The following is a 10,342-nucleotide window of genomic DNA, read 5'->3' as shown; positions in this document are numbered from 1 at the left end:
TATTGTTTATTAAAAGTTTGTTTCAGTTACCAACGCAGACCAAGGTGTGAATCTCTTCCTTCCCCTTTCAACTCCTCTGTCTATTCAAGACAGGAGGAATCGTTAAGGATTCGAGGAGTTTTATTAAAGTTATTACTACCTCAGTCCCTCGACCCTTAACAAATATATTCCAAGGAAGTACTGTTGGATAATCTGACTAATTTTTTTTCTGATTATTGACAAAAAGCAGCATTTGTTACTTGCTTAGATTTTTCTCCCTCTTCCTAACAGTGATAATTTCCCTATAACATTAAAAAACCTGTTCATCTTATCCACGAATATGGGCTTTTTATCCAAGTAGCATTTTCTTCAACTCATGTTTTACATTTCAGCTTTCCTCTGCATTTAGACCTAACAATACACTTGATAAAACAAGGAAATTCTTATACTCAAATAGAAAAATCTAAGCCCAGATGCAAATTTTTAAAGGTAAGCCACAGCATTATTTCTAATAAAAATACTCACATTGTGGGGGTTCTGCAATGACATAAAATCAGAGGACCATGGAAACGTAATTGCCCATGAGCATATCAAACAATGAAAACAGAGCAGTAAACATGTGGTGTGAGGGAGGTTGGGAAACAAGATGATACTATGCGTAAGCCCTGACAAGTACTGTCAGTGAGATCCAGCGATCACCTTTATGGTCACTACAACACAACCCTTAACGTGTTCTCTTGTCTTACCGTGCCTAAAGACACTTACTGTAAAGGGTTTGGCAGTTCCCTTATCATCTTTACTTGAAATAATCTTGGCATTTTTTCTGGTCTCTCTCAAACGGTCAAGTGATGGAGGCTTTATAAATATAACAAATGGTTTAAATTCATACGTCCGTAAGTGTTTCACTGTCTGGGAAGAGAAAAAATGTTAATTAATTTGTTTATTTCACACAATGGAATTTACCGTAATAAAAGAAACTCTCCACTAACCAAAAAAACCCCACCAAGCACACCTAGAAAGCTATTTTTCATTCACTGCCACCCCATTCTGCTGCTCTGCAGTGATTCAGTAGGGAGAATTTTCATGTGAATGGTAAGAAACCATTTCTCCAGGGGTGGTTTTCTCTCTTGATTTCCACATGAGCTGCTGGAAAACCCCATGAGTCCAGCAAAGGCTGGACTGTGCACACCAGGGCTACCAGCAGCAGGAGGATGGAGGGGAGCAGCAGGGCATTCAGAAGAGGAGGAAAAGTTCAACCCGTTTTAGCAGGAGTAACACTTTCAGTACCCATGAAAAGCAGTGGGAAAAGTGTCTGTGACACTTGGTCAACAACAGGTCAAGGTTTTTCTCTTCAGCACTGTGTGCCCACCACATAACTCTCTGCTGTTTGTTCTTCCTGATTGAGACAAGTGATGCTACGAAAGGAGTTAAGAGACAGGACTATGATTCAGATTGCCGCAGAGTGTGAAGTGGGGATGGCGAGCAGCTCAAGGTGAAGTAGGGATGGCGAGCAGCTTTATGGCCTTTTCACATCTGCCAGGGCCCACAGAAAAATGCTTTGTCAGATAGTGGGATCCCAGGACAGCTCACAAGCCTGGATCCTTGGGCGAATTTTGTGCTTCACTGGAAAACGGCTGTGCTGGACATGCAGCAGTCTCACAGAGCAGCTGGGCAGTAACACCTTCAGGAGTCTCCTGCCCATCTCCTCTTCTCTCTAGCGCAGGGTCTGGCTTCCCCGGCCGCTCCTCTGCCAGCGCAGCCCTCCTGCCCTGCTCCTATGGCACAGTACCCTGTCCAAAACTGCCCTGGGAATTGTTTACAAGCTGCCAGGGTTCAGAAGTCACAGGCTGGCCACGCTTGGAGAAGAAATACTTTAGGTTTAAACAAACTAGTCCAGCTCCTGGAAGGACTGTGGTTATTAGCTGCATAAAAATTCCCAGTGGAGCTGTTCAGCAGAGTTGAAAGACAAGGTCAATGCAAAACCAAATGGTTTAGAGGGGAATGTTCTTAACAATTATCCAGCCAACATCACATTTAGTGCATTCCTTAACTCACATCCACCCTGCATGTAAACCCTTGCATGAATGGCCTGATTAAACATGTGAGGCTTGCTGGACTGAGTGGTAGCTCAAAGCCATTCTGAAATGGAAGTTTCAGAGAGAACCTCTAACCCAAACCAGCAGAAAGATGAATGGAAAAGTAGGAGCATTTTGTAATTAAATCTTTGGTATTGTGCTTCAGGCTTTCGAGTCACTTAATTACTGAGCTGAATACTTGCCAATATGCATTGAAGTTTCCTTCCTCTCCTTTCTGAGATCCTTGCTGTGATAAACGTACCCAGCAAGTCTACTCAACAGTCATTAAACGGGATAAAATACACCTTTTTGGTTCAGTTTTTTTCCTGGAATCCCAATATGCAATATGGGGAAATACAAGAGTCCAAACGATGTGCTTACTTACATGAGGCTGCACATCCAACAAACAAACTTTGTTTTTAGCTAGAACTGATCGAACAGAGTCTAAACTCGTGCCATAATAGTTGTTCTTATACTCGCCGTACTCGATAAACCTGTGGCAGAAGGTAAAAACAACTAGAATAATGTCCAATTTCTTCAGAAAAAAACTTACTAGTTTGATTTATAAGATCTAATTCAGGAGCAAAAATATTTTACTTTACATGAGAGTTTTACCATGTTTTATAAAGGAAATGCTGTCAAGTACTTCAGCATGTCAATTTTAAGAAATCTTCTACTTTACCACTTTCAAATCAGTAACACCTGCTTGTATTACAGTTGAAGAGAAAAAAGTACTGTAGTCCAACAGCCCACGAATGTTTTCCATCACCTCTTTTTCTGAACTAATGCAATGCAATAAAACAGTGGATAAGCTAAACAATAGAAACTACTGAAATTTCATTGCACACTACAGAATATCCAAATTCTCTGTCTCAGAAGGGAAGGAGGAGCAACGATGGTGCTAATGGAACCAAGGTTATGTGCCATAAAAGTACAAGTGCTATTTGCCAAAAGAGCAAAGCACAGTTTGATGTTTCAATAAAACCCAGGGCGTTGTGTCTAATACACTTTTGCCCTTTGAAACGCTGGGGCAGAATTTCAAGCTACAGTATTTTACAGGCTGCTAGAGAGCGTGATGTTACCAGTGTCTTCATTTTAGTTTAATTTCTGGAGTGTTTACAGGCAGGGGCTTCACCGTAGATCTCTAGATTCAGAGTAAGTGCCTGGCCTGAAAAAGAGCAGAACTGCGCAAACACTGACTGAGGCACGTGTGCAGCACTTCCAGGCTCCTGCCCTCTCAGAACTGTAATGCTTTACTGCTATGACAGACAATGCTCTCTTAAGAGTGCTCCCCCACCCTGAACACCTACAGTTTCAGTGTCTTTTTGAGGAGCTGAAGTTCTGAAAACACTTGGAAGCTTAGAAGCAGTTGTGTTTGCACATACTGGGGTTTTGCTCTGTTTTTTTGCCAGCTGCTTACATTTAAAAATGTAATTTTAATGCATCTTCGAATCACTGCAACGTATATCCACTTTGACTTATTATCTAAAATTACAACCAGCCCCATTTGATAATAAAGCCATTGTTTTAACAGCGGTTTCAGTTAAAATTTCTTCAACATACTTGTTATTCTGTACGTCTGTCTCAAACAAGTGCTTGGAAATGAAAATGTATTCGACACCATCACTTTCTTGGCTTCTCCTTGGACGGGTAGTGTCTGCAGTTTCATTAGATGGGGAAAAAAAAAAAAAGGAAAATATGCACAAAACAATATACCAATTCAGGAAACACTAAAAAGCACACAACCCTTGTGCCATACTGAGAGTAGCGGCTCCCTCGCTTCTGAAGGACATAAGGCTGCTTGGGATCTGGTAGGCGGCTCACAAGCACATAACAGGATTGAGTTTTAAAAGGAAGCAGGAAAGGCAGGCAAAACCCTATTGGACAAGTATCAGATCATCTTTTTTACTAACCAGTGGAAAAACCCAATTAAGTAATGACAGCTGAATAACGAAAGGAGTTACCCAAGCCTCGCCACTTGTTAAACTTATGAGACCATAAAGGGAAACAATGCTCACCAACCCGATTTATAATGTTATGTTCACTAACAACACTTCACAGATACTATGCTATGTAAAGCACGACAGTAAAAAAAACGGGGTGTGAATTTTATGCTTTAGTCCTTTTTCTGGTGATCAAAATCTAATTCTTTTTTCTTATAGTACCCTTTTTCCTATAGTAGCCTTTTTCTCACAGTAGCCTTGTAGAAAAGACGACAAGGTGTTGCTGTAAAAAGGTTTTGCTTATAAACAAAACTGATTTGTGGGTTGCCACTCACGGTTAATGAGCCCATTCGGAAGTGCTATTTAACACAAGTTGTATGTTACAGCATCATGTATTCTCCATCACATACGAACATACCCAACCTGCTCGTGGCAACGCAGTCTTAAATGCCATTTGGTATCACGCTCTTCTGAGTTTGACATGAAGAGGAACATTTCCAAGACTAGAACCCCAGCTCTCCCTCCAAGTCCTGACTTACTCAATTTCAGGGAGAGGGATTTCTTTACGTGTTTGTTTTAAATTATAACCACAAATTTGGAACAGGAAAGAGCGAAGGCAGCTTGATGAATACTGGCAATTTTTAGAGAAATATTTTTGGGCAAATGATTGCATCAATGTGTTAAATACTTGGGAACATCTGGCTTTTTCTGTTGTTGTTTTCAATACCCAGCCGAAGCAAAAATGTGCAAATGAAATGACTTGCCAAAACCAAATCTATTAATCTTTTTCTACCTAGCAAATTCATTCACATATATATACTTTATAGAATACCTCTATCTGCAAAAAACCTGTGACAGTATCTCCCAAATTCAGAGTGTTGGATCCATATTTTTGAAGGATCCCTACAGGAGGCACAAGTACAAATAGAAAGCAAAGCAAGAGATGGAAGTCTAATTCTGTCAGTTCCTCTACATTAAAGAAAACCCAAAAGTATTGTAGAAGTTAATAAAGCACAATATTATTCAATGTGATAAAAATCACACTACTTGGTCAGATAGGAGGAAAGAGGGAAAAAAATCCCCAAATTAACTTTTCTAAAGCTAATCAAAGGGATTTAATTAATTATTCACAGAATTAAACTGTTTATCATCAGTCTTAATTTTTCAGCCCGTCTAAAACATAAAGGCCGTTTTGCTGAAAGCGAACACTGGTAACAGAGTACATTTCACTGCTTTACAGCCAAGACCAGGGTGTTCTTCAGCTGAGTTTCCTGACAGCTGAGCCTCGCTGACATCAATCATGTTAAACTTGTACTAAAAGTCTACTGCAATGCCTCTGAGCCAAAAAGTCCTATCAGTTTAATCAATGCTATTTAAAATACAACTGCAGCAGCACTTTTAAAAATTAGAAAAGCAATTTGGATGCCAAGCTTGCGTTTAGAGATCCAAATTCGAAAGTGCCTTAAGGTAATGCAATAATAAAGGATAATAATGCAAGTATAGCATTAGGAGAAGTGTATTTTTACTTACGTGGCACTGTTACCCCGTAATGCTGGGTGTCACTGATCAGCAATTTCCGTTTAAGTTCATTCAGTCCAACCCCTACAGGACCTGAAAGAAAAAAATAGTGCTGTTTCCCAGCAGCCAGTTCTCTCTCGTCTTCAGTTACAAATACTCTCCACGATAAGACTATGCAGCATATAGCTATAATATACAGTGTCTTTTAATCGGAGTCATTTGGAAACGCCCACGGTTCTAGCCTCTCCTAGAATATACAGCGATGACAAATTTCAGGGGATGTGACTGGCAGTTACTCTGCTCTGACTTTACAATGGAGGAAAAACCAGAGAAAGAGTTGACAGCATAGCTAACTCTCTTTTCTACAGCAAACTACCCTCAGTACGCACCTATCTCCATCCCCACCCCTACTACTGACCCCTGCACCCTAACCTGCGGCTTTCCAGCACAAAAACTGGTTTCGCTACTCATTTTGCCAGAATATCCCAACTTGCACACTAGAGTACTCCAGCTGGCATGCAAAAAGTCCCCTCAAAGCCTCTGCTCTCCATGTGTCACCATGGCCTTTTCCTCGCTCCCTCCAGCTGTTGTATTCCTCGTCTGCACCAGATTCCCCTGAGGAGCATTGGTCCCACCTTCTCCCCACAGTGCCCTGGGAGCACTGTGCTCCTTCCAGCCCCAGCTGCAGGCAGGAATACTGGCCTCTGGCTGGCTGTAGCTGTCACTGTCTACCTTTAGACTGGGCAGGGTGGCATCACATGGTGAGAGGAAAGAAGGGCAGCACTCCCCAGGTCACAACCTGTTTGGGATGTTTCGGTTTCTTTCTTTGTTGTTGATTTTCTTTTAGACTATGCTTTTCTCCTGCCTGCTGCCTAAACTGGTCCAAAGCAAATGTTTCCTTTGTCATGCAGCTGTCAAACAGAGACCACACTTGGAAAGAGGAGGCAGGAAAAAACGAAGACTGTATGGAATTTTGCAATGAAAGGCCTCCATTTCCTCCACCTCCACTTGAGTTCTGCTGTTCTAGAAGCTACTGAGCTCATTCCTCTCGACTTCTGCATTCTTAGCCATTTGCCATTGGTGCTTTAGGTCTCCGTGCAGTGTCAAAGGCTCCATGGGCAACCACTGCCAGCCTCCAAGAGCCCTTCAAGCAGGGGTCCAGCCTGCCTGGCCCCTTTCACGCTCAGCTTTGCATGCTCCTGTGTTTCTGACGGTGCAGTGGCTTTGTTTCTGCAGAGCCAGGTCAACAGCAGAATGCAGAGGAGAGTGAGTCATGGGAACTATACCCCAAATAATACAAGGATAGTATGTGTGGTTTTAAGGAAAATTCTTGCTTTTCTGGTAAAAGCAGAACATTTATTCATGGAGTGCTTCTTAACAGAGACATTTTAGACATTAGAAATACAAAACTTAACAAACATTTTAATGAATTAGAGATATAGTGGTTAATTACTAGTTATAAGTCAAAAAGCAATGGCTCATGCTTAAGCATCCTAAGGTGCCTATTTGTAAAAATTACTATCCACCCTGTCTGACGTCACAAACATAATGATGGAAAGCAAATGCTTGCTACTTTGCTGCTACCCTCAGACTATGGTCTCTCTGTAAAATCTTAAAGAGTTTCTGCATTTATAATTTTTATATGTTTACATAAGTTAAACACACAACTACATTTCAAGTTCCATCTCTGACCTCCCTGTAAATTAATCTATCAGTACGTATAAATATTTATTTAATATGGTGTACAGCAGCCTCTACTGGTACATGTCTGCAGAGGAAAGCAATGTGTTTTGTAGATAATGGGATTACTTCTGTTCTTATTTTTAAAGAAAAACATTCTTCCTTTTTTAATAGTTTAGCTATTTAAGGCAAATATGGATTTTTATAGGAAAAGTAATTAAAATTCTCAATACGTCCTAGCAAAGTAGAATGAAACAAGTGGCATTCAAATTAAAAGAAAAAAATCATCGTATTCCTTTCAAGAAAAATAGCTTTCCCATCAAATCTACATAAATATTATTTCCTTAGCCTACATGCTGTCAAATCAACAATATGCTTTTAGCTCTCTTTATATATAAAGAATCCAGGCTTTGCTTCCTGTGACAGATGCTTCGGAAACTTAGATCAAATCTGTTTCCAGACCATAACCCTGCTACTACTTTCTCTTGTCTTCCAGATTATCATTTAAAAATCATGTTTAAACTTAACTACCGAAAGGTGTTGATTCTTTTTCAGTGCTCTCCTCACAACAGTTCTCATAACTGCAGCATATGGATGCTGAAGGCTGATTTCTCATTAGCAATGCCATCTATCATGCTCATTTTCACACTACATTTCCCAAGTGTAATGTACATTTTTATTCTGAATATTCTTTTCATTCATTTTGATGCAGCAGAGACAGATGCCAGTTTCTAATAATTATGAATCTGAACACAATTTGAACTCAAAAAGAAAACAAAGCAACAGGATTGAAAAGGACAATGCAGATTCTTACAGTAAAATGCCAAGCATGTGGGATCCATGACTGTGGCATAGATTTGGTTTACTATAAATTGCCCCAGGCATCGGTATTTACAATTACGTTGACAGACAGAGTATTCTGTTTGGTTTTTTAAAGGAACATTTATGTAGTTTGCCACTGTTAACTCACGTAAGCTAATGGCTGAATCCTGCACAAACGGACTGTAGTGCCTACCTTACTTTACTGAGGGATACCTGCAGAATTAAACCACCAATAATTAAACTCGCATTGAATTTTGTTCCATTCAGACACGTCTGAAGAAAACTGAAAAAAGTTTGATGTAAGTTCAGGTCTTGGGAAGGTAAACCCAACCAGCTGTTCTTCACCCATAGATACATACTGAGCTCCTAGAAGTTGCTTTGCAACAACAACAAAAAAAAAAAGAAAAAAAGTGTTCTTTCAGAAAAGATTTTGGGAGTCATGTGACAACATCCCTGCTGGGATCATAAAGACCCTGTAGAAAACATGCCTTTGACCAAGGTTCTGTGGCTCAGTTACTAGTACGACTGATGACTATAATGCAATGACTGCACACGCATGTCCAACTGCAGCTCAGTGAGATATGTGGTGGGAAAACAGAACCTCAGTTTTTTGTGTTACAGTAAATTATAACTAGCAGAGGGAGTGTTCTTCAAGACTTGCTGTTTGCTGAAGCAGGATCAGTGAGTTCACACTGGTGTTCTCACGGGCAAGGCTAACACATCTTACGTATTCATTCCCAAGCCATGCTGACCTACCCGTGCCTTAAACCAGGAAGGTTTAATGAAGATTGCAACTCGAGGTCTCTTCATTGTCCAGATAGTTTTCCCAAAGTAGTATGGCTGTGGCAGATCATTTTACTGCAGCTCTATTAAGTCTCTGCAAGACTCTACTGAATACATGTCAAAGGTAAGTCAGGAGATGTGGAGAAATAGGACCCACTTCCATTTCATCCTCCCCTGCTCTGAAGACAGACCTGGCCTCCACATAGCTCATTCGTGATAAAACTAGAGGTGATTTTTTTAAAAAAAATGTAAGCAATATAACAATGGGGAACTTTTCCAGTCCCAGATTCCTTTTCTTCGCAGTGGTGACCAGAAGGACACCTCTGTGGGGAGTAATGACAGCCTAATTCAGAGACAGAGAGACTTTTCTGGCTGTGTCACACACCAATATTAACTGCTCCTTCGTGGTTACACACCTCCGGTCCTTCCTTCCACCACAGCCCACTTAGGACAGATACATTATTATGGGTGGCAACAGCACCTGAAAGACTTTGCATGCCTCTGGTGATAACACTGTGTGCACATAACTGGGAAACACATGCTCGTGGATCGTCACCGATGACCCTGCTTTATACTAGCACTGCCCCTTCAGAAAGCTCTGACTTAGCTGAAACTACGCCATGTAAATTTATGGTATGCAGCATAACCATCCTGACTCTCCGGAAACAAGATTTTTGCTAGTTTGGCCCCCAAAAATTAGCAAAGCAGAAGCCTTTATGATCAGGCCTTTTTCCTGTGTCTAAATAATACGTTTCATATTAAAACATTCTGCCTTTGCCTGATAGGGCTGCAAGGTATCATGCTAAGAATGCAGGCACTATTTGTCAAGGATTTGTTGGCAGACTGTAAACAGGAAGTCACCAGAAGATGACTCGTGACATCATACTGGATAATTTTGTTTTTAGCAGACTCATGACATTTGCAACAAATAAAAACACAGCAGAAGCATCTGCATCATTACTGCCTCAGATGATCTGTTATTTTAGCCCCAAGGATATGCAGGACTTTATTCATGAACCTGCATTTGCAGACAAGGTAAAATCTTGACAAACTAATACATCTAGCTGAACCTGAAACTAGCATATATCACACCATGGGTGCTAAAAACTACTCTGTGTGCAATTTTCATTCTGTAAATTAGACAAGACCAATTTAAAATGAAGCCAACAGAAATTTCTATTTCAAAGTTGCTAAACTCTCTCCCCCTAAAAAAGGGAAAAACCAAAACTAAAACACCCTGCCAGCAGTAATACATTTAGGCCCAGCATAACACAACAGACATTTAGTGTCCCCACCAATTACAGCTATAAATTAATTACCTGTCCCTTTGTTTTTAGTATAATATATTTGATGGATTATATTGAATGCTGCTACTATTTAAAAACTTTTAAAATGTGTTTGTTTCTACTATACCTGTATTGCTTAGCCCTGCCGGTTTTTCCGTATTTTGCCCAAGATATTTTTATGGTATTGGCCAGACTTAAGCTGCTCTTAATATTCAGAGAAAAACATTAGAATTACTGAAGCCTACAATAAATTTCT

General features: G+C 40.3%; 1 protein-coding gene across 1 annotated transcript in view; it reads right to left on the bottom strand.

The window, feature by feature from the left end:
* Positions 1-744: 744 nt before the first annotated feature.
* The window catches only part of MPP7 (membrane protein, palmitoylated 7 (MAGUK p55 subfamily member 7)), a gene marked incomplete at both ends in the record, with an annotated part of 42,031 nt that continues 32,433 nt past the window's right edge, over positions 745-10,342 (bottom strand). The window contains 4 exons of the mRNA XM_010135663.1: positions 745-888; positions 2,440-2,548; positions 3,618-3,711; positions 5,528-5,608. Of these exons, the coding sequence (XP_010133965.1) occupies positions 745-888; positions 2,440-2,548; positions 3,618-3,711; positions 5,528-5,608 (428 nt within the window). The remainder of the gene's footprint in view (positions 889-2,439; positions 2,549-3,617; positions 3,712-5,527; positions 5,609-10,342) is intronic.

The sequence above is a fragment of the Buceros rhinoceros genome, unplaced genomic scaffold, assembly GCF_000710305.1.
Source record: "Buceros rhinoceros silvestris isolate BGI_N320 unplaced genomic scaffold, ASM71030v1 scaffold29924, whole genome shotgun sequence".
NCBI lineage: Eukaryota > Metazoa > Chordata > Aves > Bucerotiformes > Bucerotidae > Buceros > Buceros rhinoceros.
Note: the sequence above shows the minus strand (reverse complement) of the source record. Positions and strands in the feature narration are given on the sequence as shown.